The 18,274-nt window shown below is 45.8% G+C and overlaps 2 protein-coding genes across 6 annotated transcripts in view; one reads left to right on the forward strand and one right to left on the reverse strand.

Annotated features, from left to right (window-relative positions):
* The window catches only part of acacb (acetyl-CoA carboxylase beta), a 29,369-nt gene extending 23,465 nt beyond the window's left edge, over positions 1 to 5,904 (forward strand). For all 5 annotated transcript variants that reach the window (XM_027029767.2, XM_027029765.2, XM_027029768.2 and 2 more), the window contains 13 exons: positions 81 to 201; positions 303 to 413; positions 624 to 767; positions 1,149 to 1,269; positions 1,463 to 1,559; positions 1,651 to 1,747; positions 2,040 to 2,175; positions 2,378 to 2,555; positions 2,783 to 2,895; positions 3,011 to 3,165; positions 3,526 to 3,696; positions 4,071 to 4,207; positions 4,413 to 5,904. In XM_027029767.2, the coding sequence (XP_026885568.2) occupies positions 81 to 201; positions 303 to 413; positions 624 to 767; positions 1,149 to 1,269; positions 1,463 to 1,559; positions 1,651 to 1,747; positions 2,040 to 2,175; positions 2,378 to 2,555; positions 2,783 to 2,895; positions 3,011 to 3,165; positions 3,526 to 3,696; positions 4,071 to 4,207; positions 4,413 to 4,548 (1,717 nt within the window). In that variant the 3' untranslated portion in view covers positions 4,549 to 5,904. The remainder of the gene's footprint in view (positions 1 to 80; positions 202 to 302; positions 414 to 623; positions 768 to 1,148; positions 1,270 to 1,462; positions 1,560 to 1,650; positions 1,748 to 2,039; positions 2,176 to 2,377; positions 2,556 to 2,782; positions 2,896 to 3,010; positions 3,166 to 3,525; positions 3,697 to 4,070; positions 4,208 to 4,412) is intronic.
* Positions 5,905 to 7,386: 1,482 nt separating this feature from the next.
* Positions 7,387 to 13,767, reverse strand: foxn4 (forkhead box N4). Its single transcript, XM_027029771.2, has 9 exons — positions 13,685 to 13,767; positions 10,639 to 10,805; positions 9,867 to 9,955; positions 9,595 to 9,687; positions 9,084 to 9,205; positions 8,897 to 8,993; positions 8,386 to 8,593; positions 7,911 to 8,285; positions 7,387 to 7,637 (listed from the first exon to the last, which is right to left on the reverse strand). The coding sequence occupies exons 1-9, from the start codon at positions 13,765 to 13,767 to the stop codon at positions 7,387 to 7,389; spliced, it is 1,485 nt and encodes a 494-aa protein (XP_026885572.2).
* Between the last annotated feature and the right edge of the window lie 4,507 nt (positions 13,768 to 18,274).

The raw sequence follows: 18,274 nt of genomic DNA on the forward strand, positions 1-18,274 counted from the left end.
GTCAGGCCCCTGAGACAGAACTTTAGAATGTTTCACGCTGTTGCCTTGACAATGTCACATGCCCTCATTACCTGCTGTAGGTACATCATCACTGACATCATCGGTAAGGAGGAGGGGCTAGGAGTGGAGAACCTGAGGGGGTCAGGGACGATCGCAGGGGAGTCGAGCCTGGCGTACGAGGAGATTGTCACCATCAGCATGGTGAGCACTGTTTAGGGGTTATTGCCAAGGGCTGCTGGGATGGCACATGTGGGGCTTCAGGGTGGTTGTTGTTCGTTGAGACGTGCCATTTGCTCGTGCAGGTGACGTGTCGTGCTATCGGCATCGGCGCGTACCTGGTGCGTTTAGGACAGAGGGTGATACAGGTGGAAAACTCCCACATCATCCTCACTGGAGCAGGGGCCCTCAACAAGGTACGGCACTTTGTTACATACACGCCCTCCTAAAGGTTCCATCAGTTACTTACAATACTACTTGCATCCAGAGAACCCCCATCAACACCATCTTTTACACCAAGGCTGGAGTTTAAAACCCTGCTGCGGTTTAGTCTTCAGCAATGGTTATCCTCCCGTCCTCCAAGTTTGATTTGTCTGACATGTCTTTACCACTTTACCGTTCCCCAGGTCCTCGGGCGAGAGGTTTACACCTCCAACAACCAGCTGGGCGGAGTGCAGATCATGCACAACAACGGGGTCACGCACACCACCGTGCCTGATGACTTCGAGGGTGTCTTCACTATCCTGCAGTGGCTGTCCTACATGCCCAAGGTCAGCACGCGGGTGCAGTGGGTGTTTTGAGGCTGCCCAGCTGGGCTTTGGTCTCATCGGAGTCAAGAAAAGGGCTGTTGGGCTGAGAGGAGCCCGTGAATTGTAAAACGTGCGTTCATTATAATAAGTAGCGAGGGTATTTTAGCATCACTGCAGGTGTATCACTGCAGGTGAATCAACACTATCTGTTGGTAATGTCTGGGAATGCATTAAAAGCCACTGCTCTATATGTAGGGTCCTTTGTTAATAAACAGTTATATAGTCTGGACTGATTTTAAGTGGTGGGGGGGTGTGGGGGGTTTTTTTCATTTTTTTTTTTTTATGGCTACTGTTTCTTAGTATGGTGGTATTTATTGGGACACATGACCTTTGTATTCTCAGAACAATCGCAGTCCGGTGCCTGTGATGCCCCCTACTGACCCGGTGGACAGAGAGATAGAGTTCATCCCCACCAAAGCGCCATACGACCCCCGCTGGATGCTATGTGGACGACCCCACCCTAGTGAGAACTGCTCAGAGAACCTAACAACTCTCCTGTTCCACCATCACAGTCCACCCAGAATCTGCCTACTGTATCTTTAATCCACTGTTGGATTATCTTGGCATCTGCTTAGAGTTGTTTGGGGCAGTTATGTGAAGTGAAATGCTAGCAGTTCTGATACCCTTTATTTGCTTACTCTGTTTTGTGTGTGCAGGTGTGAAGGGGGTGTGGCAGAGTGGCTTCTTTGACCACGGCACCTTCATGGAGGTGATGGCCACCTGGGCTCAGACCGTGGTGGTGGGCAGGGCCAGGTGATCTTAGCCACACCCACTTCTGTCTACCTGCCGGCCTGCTTTAGGGATATGCTGGCCCACTAACGTTCTGCTTGGTATTTGTTTCCAGACTGGGCGGGATTCCCCTTGGGGTCATTGCTGTGGAAACCCGGACCGTGGAGGTTGCCATCCCAGCAGATCCAGCCAATCTGGACTCTGAGGCAAGGGTGAGTGTTGGCACCACACAGCTGCTCACTTCGCACAGTTCTCTGGGTCAGCTCTGCCTGGCACTCTGAGTCAGCTCTGTGACCCTGTAATCTCATGTGTGCAGACTATGAGTATAATTCTTTTGCAGGCTTCATGGTGGAAGGGTAGTTTTAGGTTTTCTAGTGTTTTTATTTATATCATGGTGATCATGTTTTATTTATATGGAGATTTTGAGTATGGATGCTGTCACAGAGCAGCTTCATAGACTGCGTGTGTGTGTGTGCGTGTGTGTTTGTGTTCACGCGTGTGCAGCTGGTGCAGCAGGCTGGTCAGGTTTGGTTCCCGGACTCTGCGTATAAAACCGCTCAGGCTATTAAAGATTTCAACAGAGAGGGGCTGCCCCTCATGGTCTTCGCCAACTGGAGAGGCTTCTCAGGGGGCATGAAAGGTGCAGCCATCACTCCCACAGTCAGTCTCAGCAGGCCTTAATGTCATTACCATTCCCTCATTACATTAACAAAAGCAGCACAGTCAGCCTGGCACATTACCATTCTCTCATTACAGTAACAACAGCAGCACACTAACAGGTGGATATATTTTTGTGTGTGTGTACGCGCGAACAAATGTTTGCATTTGCTTGTGCGCCTCAGACATGTACGACCAGGTGCTGAAGTTCGGCGCCTACATCGTGGATGCTCTGCGTGAGTTCCGGCAGCCGGTGCTGGTCTACATCCCGCCCCACGGCGAGCTTAGAGGAGGATCATGGGTAGTGATTGACCCCACCATCAACCCCCAGTACATGGAGCTCTACGCTGATGGAGAGAGCAGGTGCGACAACCTATTACATAAGAGGTTTACTCCTCCTGCTTTGTGCATACGCACATACAATATATGGGGCTTTGGGATTACAGGCGTGCAGGTCATTATGAAGATGTTACATGCTAGAAGAGACGGACTGCCCCTCTATTCACACACATTGTTTTTGTATCAGTTTTTCTGTGTCTTCCTTACCAATGATCAATTTTTGCTATGAATTCTAAAATCTCTCTCTGTAGGGGTGGTGTATTGGAGGCAGAGGGGACAGTGGAGATTAAGTTCAGAAGGAAGGATCTGCTGAAGACCATGCACAGGATTGACCCTGAGTGTGTTAGACTGGTGGAACAGCTCAGTGAGTGGACATAGCTGTGTGTGTGTGTGTGTGTGTGTGTGTGTGTGTGTGTGTGTGTGTGTATGTGTGTGTGTTCAGCGTTGAGTTTATTCCATGGTGTTCATATCGCAATCAGGCTCTCCAGAGCTTTCCCCAAAGCAGCACAGTGAGATGGAGGCCAAGCTCAAAGCCAGAGAGGACTACCTTTTGCCCATCTACCACCAGGTGGCAGTGCAGTTTGTGGACCTGCACGACACGCCCGGTAGAATGCAGGAGAAGGGTGTCATCACGGTAAAGACCCATTTACACAGCAATAGTGATCCGTCCTACCTCAATGCTCAGTTTATACAGTCTCTCTACATCTTACTGCTTACTGTGTTTTAATCATGGAGCTATGGACTCGTGCAGGTCTTCTGCTTAAGACATTTTATATCAGGACTAGAGTAGGGTAATATAAAGAAAATAATTCCAGAATAGTTTTTTACTCTATACTGGAGTTGATTATGAAACTAGCACATCCAGAAGGATAATCACTGCAGTGTTTACAGGACCACTGCTATCAAAACACTGAATCATCACACCCTTTACTGCTCACAATTTTAAGGGTCCTGTGTTTGTCTGAGTTACTTAGCACTGGTGCTGTGTTGGCAGGACATCCTGGACTGGAAGAGCGCCCGGTCGTTCTTCTACTGGCGTCTGCGGCGCCTCCTGCTGGAGGAGGTGGTGAAGGGCGAGATCGTGCAGGCCAACCAGGACCTGGGCAGCGGGCAGCTCCAGTCCATGCTCCGCCGCTGGTTCATGGAGACCGAGGGCACCGTCAACGTGAGTGGAGCCGCTTCACAGGGGAACCTGCTGGAAATGTGGGCGTTTAGAAGTGAGCCCTAAAGGAACAGACACTGCTGTTTCTCAGGACTCTTGTGTGCTGTTGTGCCTCTGGAGGAAACTGATTGATTGATTGCTACAGAATGCTAACGGTAAAAGGAAGCTAATGGGTACCAGCTAGCGTCATCCGATGCGTAGCACAAACTGCCAGCTGTGTGCTTTCTTAACATTGCTAGCATTTACTGTTTTGTTTTTTTGGTGATTTTTTTTATTTTATTTTTTTTCCTGGATGAGGAGTTCAGAGATGTGTGTAGTGAGCGTGGTTGCAGTATTTTAGCTTTAACGGACTGAGTTGGACTGGTGTTTTTGTCCAGGCCTACCTGTGGGACAATAACAGAGCAGTGGTGGACTGGCTGGAGAGACAGCTGTGTCAGCAGGACGGCATGCGCTCAGCAGTCAGAGAGAACATCCAGTACCTGAAGAGGGACTATGCCCTCAAACACATACGCAGGTACCACACACCCCAAACACGACCCCGCAGGTACCACACGCCCTCAAACACATACACAACTACCTCAATATTTCTTGTCATATTTCAGTAATGAATGGAAAATTGAAGAGCGAGTTCAAACCAAAATACACCCACTAGCTGTATGCTTTGATACTTTAGTAAATCTAATCCTCCCTTAAGAAGGACTGTGTGTTATGATTGACAGTCTGCTGGAGTCCAACCCAGAGGTGGCCATGGACTGCATCATCCACATGGCCGAGAACATCACTCCGTCCCAGAGAGCCAAACTGTCCCACCTGCTGGCCACCATGGACACCATGGACCCGTCCTCCAGCCATTGAGTTAGGACCACTGTAGCCGCTACCACTGCCACAGTGGGAACACCGCACACAGTAAATATCAGGCCAGTGTTGGGCATTCACTACCCTGGCTAGAACCGGGTAAGCAAATAAAACTTCTACCAATGGAAAAGGACGTTCTTTTTGTTTTTCTCAGGATCAAAGCAAGTGTCGGTCACGCACACAAAAACACGCGCACACAAACACAGATGGCTAGACCCTCCAGTGCATTTCAATCACTTCAGAGTCCAGATATTGGGCATTTTACCTGTCAAAGTTTTTTGGTTTTTTGTTGCTTTATAACATGACATTGCAAAATGGGTTTTCCACCAACACCGAGATGCATCATTGAATGTTTGTACTTAAAATGTTAATAATCGCCAGTGTTGCCTTGAAACCACTGATCAAAACCTTATGTCCACATCTTGCTGTTCTCATTGTCTGCACTTTACACTTGAGGCCTGAGCATAATCATCATTTCAGTTCAGATAGCACGTGAAGGAATAGCCGAAGGAGGTCCAACTGCACTCCAGGAAGTGCACCTGTTTGGGTGCATCAGAGCAGGGCAAACCCTAAACACTAATCTATACCTTGGCCCTCCTGATTTCACATCACTCCTATGTTTGGAAAGAGCTGCCCCTCAGGCAGAGCTGCCCTTCGGTTTTTTTTGTGGTGTTTTATTCTGTTTTGTTTTGTTTTTAAGTCACGCAGTCTGTACACCTCGCACTCTTCTTTCAGGGAAATGGAACTGCTGACTTATTTCTGTGTGCCAGACTTGCCAAGGAATCAAATGACTGCAAATAGCTTTTATATAATAGCAGTATTAAATCATACAGAGAACTTTTAAAAAGTATTTTGGGGTGTTTAAGTATGTTGGGTTTTTTTGGTTTTTTTTTGTGCACCAGTGTATCTTCCTTTGGTTTGTCATGTTTTTAATTATGCTTTCATTCATTTGAAACACAGTATCAGTCAGCATAAGCTGTAGTGGGTGGAAACTGTTGAAGCCAAGCTCTGGGATGGAAGAGCATCATGGGAGATTTTCAGTGTCATGTGGTCAAATATGCATTCTGTGTTTATTATCACAAGGTTATAGTCAACACTGAAAAAATGGAGTTATCTAAATATAGCAGGGTTATGATCATTGCTGTTATACATTTTGTAATAATTCATTGTTTGTACTGACATTAAACATTTCAGACATTTAGTTTACAAAGTAATAAACGTTCTCAAAATTTGTAGCTGCCAAATGACAGTTGTCTCTTTCTGAAGTGCTGGATTTTTGCTGTCTGTTATCCAGATGCTTTTAAAAACACCATGATGTCTATTCTGAATAAATATATTTTCCATATCCCAAGCGTACTTGCGATTGATCTGCCCAGTGTTTTTATTGTGTTTGTTTCCATACACTGAGTTTGTGGCAATGGGGGATAGGTGTATGAGTTAATTCTGAAATGTATACCAGTAAGTACTGTTGGCATTGCACCCAGTGTTTGGAGCTGGGCAGAGTGTACACACACCTGCAATGTGGCCACTAATGTTTGCTTATGTTTATAGACCTCCCCATTTCATAATTTATGGGTTAAGTTTCCTAGGTTCAAGCTTTGTCTATTTTTTTTAACTTGTATTTGGTTTGACAAAGACGAGCTACCTCTGAAATAATGCAGATGAACCTGTTTATAGCTATTGTTTTGATTGTATGTTGCCTTCGTTTTTAGCAATAATTAACCAAGACAAAACAAAAGGCAGGAGAATGAGTCCAGCGTTTGAAAGCCATCACTAGTTCGCACTGTTCAGGATTATCATTGCATTTATGGTGGCCGGTATATTTAAGGATGTATCATTTTGATTTTTTTTTCTTTGGTGGTTGGATTAAGTGTTATCAGTGGTGTTGAGAATATATCTGATCTAACAACCCTATTCAGGACTAGCAGAAATGGCATCCACTCTGGATGAAGCTCAGAGGACATGACAGGCAAGGTGTTGGCTTTCCAGAAGATTCTGCCACTCAAACTGGCTTTTCACTTGTAGTCTTTCCTGATTGTGGCCTTAATATGTAGAAGGGTTTGTTGGCCAAAAGTGTCTGGTGTGTCTGCGTTTTCCTTAGATTAGCCAGTCTTTTTTGGAAATATGAGTACATACAGTAAACAAAATTTAATTAGTCCACCATTCAAACTCTCATTTATAAATATAAATAAAATAATTACAGAGTAGATGTAATTATTACCTAACACAACACAACAAAAGACACACAAACTACAATTACCACACTAGCCAGTAAACAGTGAAAAATAAAAACTGAATCTTTCTTAGGAAATAGCTTGGTTAAAACGCTGACAACATGCATAAAACAGCTGAAGGGGACCTTGAGAATTTAGCATTTCTCAGTGATATGATGTTGTGTAGGGGTTTGCTGATCAGTGTCAGTGTTTTGTGAGGAACTACTAAACACTCAGGAATCCAGAAACTGTTGGACTTGTACAAACATTGTCATTTTGACTGATGCTGACAAAATGAGAAATACTCCATCACATCATTTTTTTTCTCTTTCCCAAAATTTGATGCCCCTTTCTTCAAAGGCTGAAGACAAACATTTTAATACGGTGGCATAAGCTTTAAGAGGCTCCATCTCAGTGTCCCGGTAATTCTGTCCCCGTGCTGATGACCTCCAACCGTAACTTTCCGCCAACACACCTTTGTGTCGTTTGTCCACCTTTATAGTGTCTATGGTATTAAAAACTCATGAAGGCCCACCAGCAGTTAAAAGAAGAAATATTAAAATGCCATAATTGCTTTTTCACTGGGGTCCTTTTGGTAAAAGCTCAACTTGCAGTGCTGGGAATTTCAGTGCAGGACGATGGGCTTGCCGGTGCCCTGTGTGCTGATGTACTGGTTCGAGAAGCTGTCCAAAGTGCTGTAGGAGGTGTAGACACCAGCCACCTGCAGGTCCGAGTTGGGCGGCCCGGCAGTGCCCGACACTGGTGTCAGACCCACCACGTCCAGATCACAGTCAGACAGGCGCAGGGGGGAGTTGCTGAACGTACCCAGAGCCTCCAGGTTAAAGCTGTCGTCCTTCATGTCTTCCCACAGGTTTCCTGCAGACCAATAAATAGGTTGTTACATTAAAGTTGCATTAAAGGGCTTATTGCTGCTTTGTCGAGAAGTTAGCTCTGGAAGTAGCAGGCACATTCAACCTGACTGACTATATTAAACATATAGAATATATAATGTCTATAAATGTTTATAAATATAAACATTTGATTCCTGTTACCTCAGGACAACAATATTACGCATCAACACTGACAGGTGACATTTTCAGTGACAAGCACTTAAGCTACTGTCTCGAACGCCGTCCCCAAAGCACCAACCTTGCAAGGCGAAGTCCATGATACTGGGGTCCAGTGCGTCCACTTCGGCGTACACGTCCGAGGGCTGTTTGGCGGGTGGGTGCTGGGGCAGCGGGCTGCTGCCGACTAGGTCAGGCCCCGTGTGAAGGGGAGGCGTCTGGGCAGGGGCGGGCGAGGCGGGCGCCAGTCGCGACTGGCTGTGGAGCTGCAGCTGGAGCTGCTGGTGCACAGGCAAACACTGCAGTGACAGCGTCACCACCGGCGCCGGATGCACCTGCAGCTGGGCCGGGGGCTGGGCCGTCCCTGGGGGGCAGCCGGGCAGGTTGGTCAGGCCCGACTCCAGGGGCCTCCGCCGACAGCTCTCCGGACGATCTGTGATCAGCTTGTCCAGTTCGTCTGAGGAAGAGTAGAGAGTCAGATATTTGTCTGATTCTTGGAGGAAATTTGCAGTCGGAAGCAATCTATTGCCGATGGGGAAGGTCTGAGCTGCACTGACCCGGGTTGGCCATGCTCCGGCGGATGGCCGACAGGTCTTTGCGCTTCCATTTCTGCATCTCCTCCTCCATCTTGTCAATCTTGGCAGGGTTCAGCGCCCACAAGCAGCCCTTCCGTGACGAGCCACTCATCTTGTTCTCCACCTTCTCGAAGCACTTGTTCAGAGAAAGGTTGTGCCGCACCGAGTTTTTCCAGCCGTCCGGTGCTGTCTGAGGGGCCCAGAGGTACCAAAGAAAAACAATGTGAATGAGGCTGCCCGTCTGTATATCTATTGTGTGTTCTCTCTACATCTGTCATCTACTATTTAGGCCTGGTGTGTAGTATTTAGGGGCATTTTTAGAACCCCTAGTTGTATTCATTTACCACTGTTGTAGCTTTCTTCCCTGTTATGAGAACAGGACTCCTAACTAAGAGGCTTGTGCTTGTGTGGGCTGTGCTCTGGAGCACATAAAGGTGTTTCTCTTGATCTAGTCCACCTTCTCTCTCTCACTCTCTTCCAAACTGCATCTCACCTTAAAGTACGGGAAGTGCTCCTTCATGAAGCTGTAGATCTCACTGACCGGGAGACTGCCAGTCTTGCTGTTCTTTAACGCCATAGCGATCAGGCAGCTGAGAAGAGATGTCACGTTACGCGTCACAAATCTGGATGAGGTCCTGGCTTCGTTTGCATGCACCTGTGTGGGCTTATGCCTGGCTCACCTGTAGGAGTAGATGGGCTTGGGGAAGGTCTTGGGAGTCAGGTCCTGGCTGTGTGGGGCAAGGCCCTGCTGCAGGTACAAGCTCTGGTTGGTATAGCCACCGTACAGCCCCCCGGGGGAACACTGGGACGCAGCACAGCACAAATGCAGGAGTGAGTCCCCAGAAGCAGTTTGTCCCAGAGTATTTTAACCACTGGATTTGACCAGTGGACTATGTGTTAAAAGAGTATAACTAATGTTGTTACATAAATGTGAATTACACACCACTTAGGAAAAACTGGGTAAAACTGCCATACAAAGTTTAACTGCAATTTCTCTTCAACGCATCTGGCTGCAATGTTCAGATTTTCATGAGCACTTTGATAGGGTTCACCAGTACGTTTGATTAACTTTGGAAGTAATCTCCATTATTACTTAGATCTCCAGAGGGAGGGCACCCCCACTCTAAACTACACAGAGCTGTGGCCCTCTAGAACTACATTAGTGCAACCCCATGTGGGTGAGTGAGGTACCTGCTGGCCGGCCTGGGTAAAGGTCATCACCTGCTGAGGGGAGGCCTGGTAGACAGAGGCAGCACACGGGAACCCAGGAGAGAACTGCGGCATCTGGGGGAAAGAGCCACCGCGACACTGATGTCAGCATGCCTAGCGACACGCCACAGCAACACAGAGCCACAGCACCGACATCAGCACACATAGCACGGCTGGCCGCAGTGATGATATCTTTGTGAATGAGAGAGCGTGCAGAGGTGCTCGGGTCAGGTGGGCTCAGTGGTGGGACTCACGCTACTCAATCCAAGAGGGCTGTGCTGCATGGTGCTTTGTAGGGGGATCATGGACGCTGCTCCTCCCGTCACACTCAGGTTCAGCTGAGCTGTACATTATTAACCAGTGATAAGGCAAAGTCAAGCCATTACATTTACCTGTGTTTTAGCCCAAAGTAATACTCTGATCTGAAAACAATTAATTATGGTAAGATTCTACAGTAATATTAACAGACGGAAATGGTTTAATGTTTGGCACCACATTCTGCAGGTTTTCAAGATCGTGCTTAATTAATTAGTTCATGTTTTTAATTAATCAAGGTTTAATTAACACTTTTAATTGAAGAAAGTTAAATCAACCTAATACAAGATATTGTAGAAGTGTGATAAATATTAAAGAAAATTTCTCTGTAAAAAGCAGTCAGTTTGGTAACACTTCACAATAAGGTAGTACATGAATGGTTTATAGGAAGTAATAATATATAAATGAAAATAGCAACAGTGATCTGCTGCATTCTACAGAGTGTCTACATTCATTTATCCTGTTACCCTCAGCTGTTATTGGTTATTTAGCTTACACTGTCTTCTCCATCAGTCAGCGCTATAATGTCACTTTCATTATTTATAAAGTTACTGTTATGTAAGCACCAACCTGGATGTCTTATTAGTCAGAAATGATGATTTGTTAACAAAAGCCATTGTTTATTCTGATGGCTTATTAATGATTTTGAGGTGTTTATGACCAAATCAGAGTGTGTGTGTGTGTGTCTTGTGCTGTGAAAGACTCTCTGACCTGCGTGTTGCTCCAGCAGGCTGTCTTGGGCGGGTCCAGCGTAGTCAGGGCGGGGCCTGCCAAGCTGCTGTAGGCGGGGCACATCCACGGCTGTGAGCCAGGTCAATGACTGCAGGTCACTGGGCAGTTCGTCCTTACTCAGGAGGGAGGGGTCAGTGGTCAGGAGCCTGCAGGCACAGCGCACCACAGCCACAGTTAGAGCGGCCTCATTCAGGGGCCTCATCCAGGACCCACACAGAGGCTTCACACAGGGGCCTCACATAGAGGCCTCACACAGGGGACTCACCCAGGGACCATGCACAGTGGCCTCACCCAGGGCCCATGCACAAGGGGCTCACCCAGGGGACTCACCCAGGGTACACACACAGGGTCCTGGTTATAAAGGCACTGCCACTGTCTAAAATGTTTTTTGTTTGTTTGTTTGTTTGCTTGGATTTTCTTTTTTAATTTTTTGAGTATACTGAATTTTTTTTCCTTCCAATATCCTTTCAACCTTGTATTATTCAAAAATTAAAAGATTAAGTTTCAGTTTAAGTTTATATAAAAATGAATGTAAGGAAGATGATTAAATGTGGTTTGAAGGAAGTAAACTACTTTTGAGAAGAGGAGAAATACTGTGGGGAGAAAAGATAAAGGCAGAAACAGAGCAGAAGAGAGAGGGGGGGGGGGGGAGTGAGGGGGAGAGAGAGAGAGAGAGAGAGAGAGAGAGACTCTTGAATCCACTCCAGGCTTGCCCGCACTTGTTCACCATTGAGCCCAGTAATTGGGGTCGCTATGACAACCCTCACTTTTTCAGTTATTTTGTGGGTCTGGGGACACTGTGGTATCCCCCATACCCCACAAGTCCCCCACAGTGGTCAGGTGACCAAGGCCTGCCTCCCTGCCATTGGCTGAATCGTACATAAACAGCGCGTGGGATCATTTGAAACATGGTTATGGGGCACGCGTTGTCTGCAACAGTTGGTCAGGCCCTATTGAAAAATGATCACCTATTGTGTCCCAAACGACAAATCTGCACAACGGCACGTGGCAGCATTGTCTCCGCCTACCCCACCCTGACCCTTCCTTGATTGTCTCTACCCTTTTTTTTTTTAACTAACCCCTTGCATTAATCTGCTGGAATGACAGCCCTCACACAGCATAGACAAATAGGATGCCATCTGTTTCCCTGTCTCTTACCACTCGGGTGCTGCCTTCTGCCCCTCCCCCTCCCGCCCACGGGGCAGTAGACATGGCCTGGGGGTAGTTGGAGAAGGGGGTGGGGGTGGGTAGTAGAAGGAGCACTCTGAGTATACGTCACGTCACTGGAGAGGAGAGAGTGGACCAGGGGCCTTAGGCTTGCAGCCTCTGCTCTGTGTGAATAATTACTCATCTCACACAGACGCACGTACTCACTCGGGCGTGCACTTGTACACACACACACACACATACAGACACATGTACTTGCTCAGGCGCACACACACATACATACAGACACACATAGTAGCTCGGGCACGCACACACACACACAGCCGCATTCACTCACTCAGGGTAAACTTCACATTGCACACACAGCTTGACCTTAATTTCTTTCAGCTTTGATATATGATTTCCTGACCTACTGCCCAATTCAGAAATATAAAACCACACAAAACCACACACATATGTATGTGCGTGCACACACAAAAACAAATAAACACACACACACACAGCTGCTGGGCTAAGACGTGACTTCCCATTCTGTAAATGTTATCATGTCAAAGCCATTGAAAGCCACTTCTTAAATGTTGCATTGTCCATATTACCATGAAAGATTAAGTGTTTGTTGGGCATCATTAAAAATAGGGACTTAACTTCCCCCAAATCTTTTATGAAGACAAATTCTTACTTTGTAACAAAGATGAAAATAATCACTAATTCTTGTTATATCAGCTGCTGTTTCTGATGGTCTTATTTTATAGTGTCTATGGTGGTTCCTCAAATACATCATGTTGTTAAATAAGTAATAATTAAAATATCATTTCTTTTTATGAATCCAGTGAAAAGCAGCATTATTAGCATGGTTAGTAGCCTGTGTTTAGTACGTACTATATACTTAGATTTGGCTTAATTCTGACCATATCCAGTGGAGCGCTTATTCTAAATGCTTGGCCCAAATCCACTCAAATTTTCAATGCACCCCACAGATTTTCTGGACCCGATTTGAGCCAGACGGTCGGACGCTACACCACTTGTTGCTGCGGAGGATTGTTCGAGGCTACACAATAGCGAAGCTGCAACGTTGACCATCCTAATATTTAACCTGTAATAAACCCTTTATTTGTTTCGTCCAGCAGCCCAGCAACAATGCACTACCGTTGAATTACGTTTGAATCAAACTTTTTGTTACTAATACAATAAAATGGCAAGAGAAATAATAAAATGCTCTCAATACTGAATCACTAACTGCGGAGTACTACAATATTAAGCATGCCTTTTGTCATTCCTAAATCATTCATAACGTGACAATAACACGAACTTAGAATAATCAAGCGAAGAGGCCGAATCCTTGTACTGATTTGCATTTCTGACGTCTCATTGTAAACTGAGTATTGTGAGATTTGTTTTTACGGCAATTAAAGTGAAGTTATACAAGTGGAAGAAAATGTTATTTTATTTGCTCAATGATGCAAACCGTAAAATATCCCCGGAAAGAGGGAGGCGGTTGCGCAGATTCACGGTTTGTTACCGACCACGTCGCTCTTCGTTTACATTCTAATTGGGATCCACTTCTCCTTGACCCGGGGAGCCCCTGGTCCCCCCGCGACGCCCGGCCAAGGCGCTCAGTGCCGACAGCGGGCGTGTAAACAGAACTGATGCTTTCTGACAGATCCATTCAGAGCGAAAAATGATGCATTCTGTAGCCTCTTTCTGCTCTCTCAAACCCCAATTCCCTGCCTCTCAAAACACACCTCCAGTTTACAGGACACGAAGGGGGATGACTTATAATAAAAAGCGCCCCCTGTTCTGTTACAGCATACGCAATATTTTTTAAGTTAAAAACCAAAGCAAAGAAAAATAATCCTACCTGTAGTCTTGTGGAGAATTATGACTTTGTCCTGGATTTTCGATTAGTCCTGACATCCTGTTGGTAACACCACCTTCTATCATCTCCTAACAGATAAACACATCAGTGTACCAAACGCCGAAAACCTCGATATTACTTGCTAACTTATTAGACTACATTTTACATTTTACAGTACATTTTAATCGTCCACTTTTAAAAATAATTGTAATATTTAAGTAAACAAATAACTTCTGAAAATTCATATGCTTTGCTAGACTACAGATTGCCTAATTATGTTATTAGCTAAGATACATAAAGGAACAAACTAAAGATAATAAAATTAAAATGCTAACGCTAGCTAATAAATTGGGCTGTTTAAAGCTAGACAAACTGCTGTAAGGTAACTGTATCTCATTCGTTTTTCTTAGCAAAAATTAAGCGCAATTGAAGCCAGGGTCACAAGATTTTTTTAATAGCCCACCTAACCTATATTATACTCTGTAGGTATCTGCCTTTTTATACTAGTGACATACTCAGTAGCAAATTTGTATTTTTGTTTTTAAAATATTAAAAATACCTAGCTGGCTATATTATCCGAGGTTATTATTTAATCGCGTTGTAGGTCACTTTGGAGTTTAAAAAGTTTTGTGTCGCATACATAAATAGCCTTGTTTCTTGTATCTTAGCGCGCCGTTATTAATGTGCGTTTAAGGTGGAAAATGTAATATGTTATTGTGTGGCTAACTTGGCTATTTTGTAATCCGCGGTTTACGGCATGATGGATTGCCATAGCAAACTTGGCTATCGCAGCTAAACTAGCCAGCTAACCCGTTTAGCAAACTAGCCAGCTATCTGAGCTACATCAAAATCACACTAACTGAATGACAACTTGACAACCAGATCCATATGTCAAAATGTGCATCTAACGTTAAAATCGCTACCAAAACAACTACCTAGAAGCGGACCAGATTTTCTCCTTCTTTTTATTAAACGTATAGGAAGAAAGAGAGAGAAAAATGAAAAGACAAACGTGTCTTACCTGTTTTGATTTGACAGTGAGATGCGGATAATCTGAGGGGACTCTGTAGCTGGGGCGCTGGTCCAAAAAAACCGTTTTTAAATTTCCCTCTCTCGTGCCGCTCGGTCATGCGCAGTGCGCGGAAAGAGCGCGAGCCAGCCCGGGGGTTGGGTCTCGAGCTTTGACAGCTGCTGCCGCTGTAATAGCGTTAGTGTCATGCACTACCACAACAGCTCATCTTCGCGCACTGTCCAATGGCTGGGTTATTGTTTTGTTGTTGTTGTTTAATCCGCGTCAGTTGGCTATCGGTTTCTCCCTCCGGAACAGCAGCTTTATCCTTTGCCCTCTGCCGCTCGCCAAGTTTGCGTGAAATAAGTTGTGTCCCACGGTCGCGTCTCCAAAAGTTGCAAAATCACAAAAAGAAGGAAAGATGTAGTAACCGTCTTTTGTGAAGCTGTAATCGTCTCTTATATATATATATTTAAAAAGAAAACCACTAGAAGGGTCATATGCAATCCTTGGCAACATAAAATAATTATCTATATTATTGGTCCGTGTCTTAGCTGTTCATGTCAGGAGAACTGTTTACAAATCCTCTCTGCGTGCTTCTGCGCGTTGTTCTGCTCTAGCGACAACATGCAGATCTAAATAAACATTAAGCGCCTTAGTAGCCGCGTATCCGGGCGCTCCTGCAGCGGGAAAAGAGGCGCAAGTGGCGCGCTGAAGGTGCGAGTCGGGGCTGTTTTTATCTGAAGTATGTGCAAAAACGAACCTAAGACATTTGTCAATGCCTCAGCAGGCGAGCAGAATCAGATCACACTTCGGAGAAGCAGAGAAAGACGCCTTTTACACCCCTCTGTTATGACGGGGTAAAAGCCAAAGTATCTAATGGTGCCTATCGTGTGTTTTTGGAAGTACAACTTCATAAAGTGGACAGTTAGTGTTTTATCGCATTCCTCTTAACAGAGGCGCTTTTTTCCAAGAGACTATTTTTACCCAAAAGTGAGACCCGTTCAAATACAAATGCTTAATCCTATGGGAAGGGAGCGAGCCTGTGACGTTAATTGACTTGAACCACCTGGGACATTACAGATGGCAAATCGCAAAGTCACAATGGCCACAATCAATGCGTGCTTGCAACGGACAAAAAGACCGTCCGTAGGGTAGCTACACTAGGTCCTAACGCCTTCAGGTTCCTGCCATTACCCTGGTATGACTAATGTGACAGTATCAGTGTGTCAGCATATAGGCGACTGGGGAGAAACGTCGTCTTCCACAGTTTAACACAGTTAAAGCTGTCATAAACACGTGCCTGTGGGTGTGTTCATTTATTCATACAAGTTCCTAATTTTTTTTCCGTCTTTAATCTGCTTTGATAGGAAGCAGACATTTAAAAAAGGGAACGACGTCACTATGGGCAACAGACATTTTAATACAGACATCGACCAGTGTCGGCCATTCACTGTTATTGTTTACAGAGCACCACACATGTCCTCACTCATGACAGTGTCTTAGCAGTGCCCTTCTGTGGCCTTATCTCTGTGCACGCAGTTCACACTAATTACCCATAATCAGAAAAATCACCATGCTGTGTTTGTTTTGACTTTCCGTCCCAAAACCCCGTTGCTAGCGGGGGAAAGGTCACCTCCCTTCACTCTGTACTGGCTGTGCTGGCTGAGGGGTCAGCATCACCCAGGTAACAAGAGATCTTTGGTGACCTCCCACCCACAGGCATGAAGCGGGCGGCAAGCCTGGTCAGGGAGAGAGCGGAGCCAGGGATGTTGAGCTGGCTTCTCTGCGTGCCCAGCCCAGCGGGGTGGAGGAGGCGTGCCTGGCAGACAGCTGCCAGGCCCAAGATTGGATCAGAGAGTGGGTGGGTCGGCCCAGTAGAGAGGGTCAGAGAGTGGATGGGCTTGCCCAGTAGAGAGGGTCAGAGAGTGGGTGGGTTGGCCCAGTAGAGCAGGTCAGAGAATGAGTGGTTCAGCCTAGTAGAGAGGGTCAGAGAATGGGTGGGTTGGCCCAGTAGAGCGGGTCAGAGAGTGAGTGGTTTAGCCCAGTAGAGAGGGTCAGAGAGTGGATGTTTCTGCCTCGTAGAGAGGGTAAGAGAGTGGGTAATTTGGCCCAGTAGAAAGGGTCAGAGTGGTTGATTTGGCCCAGTAGAGAGGGTTGGAGAGCGGATCGTTCTGCCTGGTAGAGAGGGTCAGACGGTGGGCGGGTTGGACCAATAGAGAGGGTGAGAGAGTTGGTGATTTGGCCCAGTAGATAGGGTCAGAGAGTGGGTGGGTTGGCTCAGTAGTGCCAGCATTCCTGGGCACGATCAGAAGCGCCTGTCAAGTTAACTTTGGATCAAGACCAAAGCTTTCCCATTGGAGAAATGCATTTATTAAAAAAAACCAAAACAATAAGTTTTAGTATCCCAGATGATTTTAAAAAGAACATATGCTCTTGCAACACCTCCAAATATGGAAATGCAAGGTTATCTTAAGAGAAGCTGCCAGAGTCTCAAAAGCATCGACAGCCCTTGTTCAGTTAGAGACATAATGACTCTCACATTACCGCTAGACCATTACTGTACGCTGAGGTCCTGATGTTATAAATTGAAGAACCTGTTAGGTAAAAATTTTACATCCCTTTACAGGAACGAAAGCACTCAGCTCTGAGTTTTGAGGTTTTATTTATAAAGGTCTGTAGCTGTTGTAGTAAGTTGTTGGTGTTGATAGTTACATCAGCAGTTGTTGAATGAGGGTTTCAGAACTCCACTGGCCTCCCACTTGCCTTCTCAGACACATCACACCCAAGGCTCATCAATAGAGCCACCCCGACCTCAGACGTGACCTCTGACCCATCCATAGGTCACACTGCATCCTCGCTCTGTCCGAAGGACAGAATTCTCCGTGCTATCGTCATTCTCATCATCCTTTCAGGCTGCCTGCAGTGCATCTGTGGCTCCCATTAGAGCCATTTGCTTTTGATTTCTTTGAAGATGCCACGACACACACGCACGCACACACATGCACACACACACACGTTCAAGGGTATGTTGTCAAAGAGAAGTCCCATGATGCTATTTAAGTTAAGCACTCCTGGAGTGAACCTACATCAAAAATTTCCCATAGGTGTTTTTAACACATATTGATGATTTGTATTGGAGAATCCAGCTTTAGTCTGCCATACGTATACCACTCATTGTGCTTTCCTTTAAACTTGAACTATTTAAATCTGTATTTCAACAGTAGTTACAAAGAAAACCATAGCAGGAGGTTTTGTTGTGGAAATAGTCTGCATGTCTTCTGTCACTGATTTCTTTCTTGACAAGGTGCGATACCTTGCCCAGACAAAGGCCAGTGATAAAAGACATCCAGATACTGCAGATGTGAGATAAGCAAATCAGAAAATGTGAGCGAGACAGACAGCATATGTGTATGAGAGAGAGACAGGGAGAGGGAGACAGAGAGGTGGCTGGATGTTTCGGTGGGAATGCCGCTCAGCCTGTGTTATAATGCACCCTTATTCTCTGTTTGGAATCTCTAATGAGAGAATCAAGTGCTGCGACTCCTGTGTAATGGGATTTGCCGGGTCTCGTGCGGCCCTCG

The sequence above is a fragment of the Electrophorus electricus genome, chromosome 5 (genome assembly GCF_013358815.1).
Source record: "Electrophorus electricus isolate fEleEle1 chromosome 5, fEleEle1.pri, whole genome shotgun sequence".
In the NCBI taxonomy this organism is placed as follows: domain Eukaryota; kingdom Metazoa; phylum Chordata; class Actinopteri; order Gymnotiformes; family Gymnotidae; genus Electrophorus; species Electrophorus electricus.

Coding starts and splice junctions, on each gene's coding strand:
- foxn4 (XM_027029771.2), bottom strand. CDS start 13,767: ATGATAGAAGGTGGTGTTACCAACAGGATGTCAGGACTAATCGAAAAT. Junction 9,956..10,638: donor CCTGCTGGAGCAACACGCAG/GTCAGAGAGTCT, acceptor AATAATGTACAG/CTCAGCTGAACCTGAGTGTG. Junction 7,638..7,910: donor CATGGACTTCGCCTTGCAAG/GTTGGTGCTTTG, acceptor ATTGGTCTGCAG/GAAACCTGTGGGAAGACATG.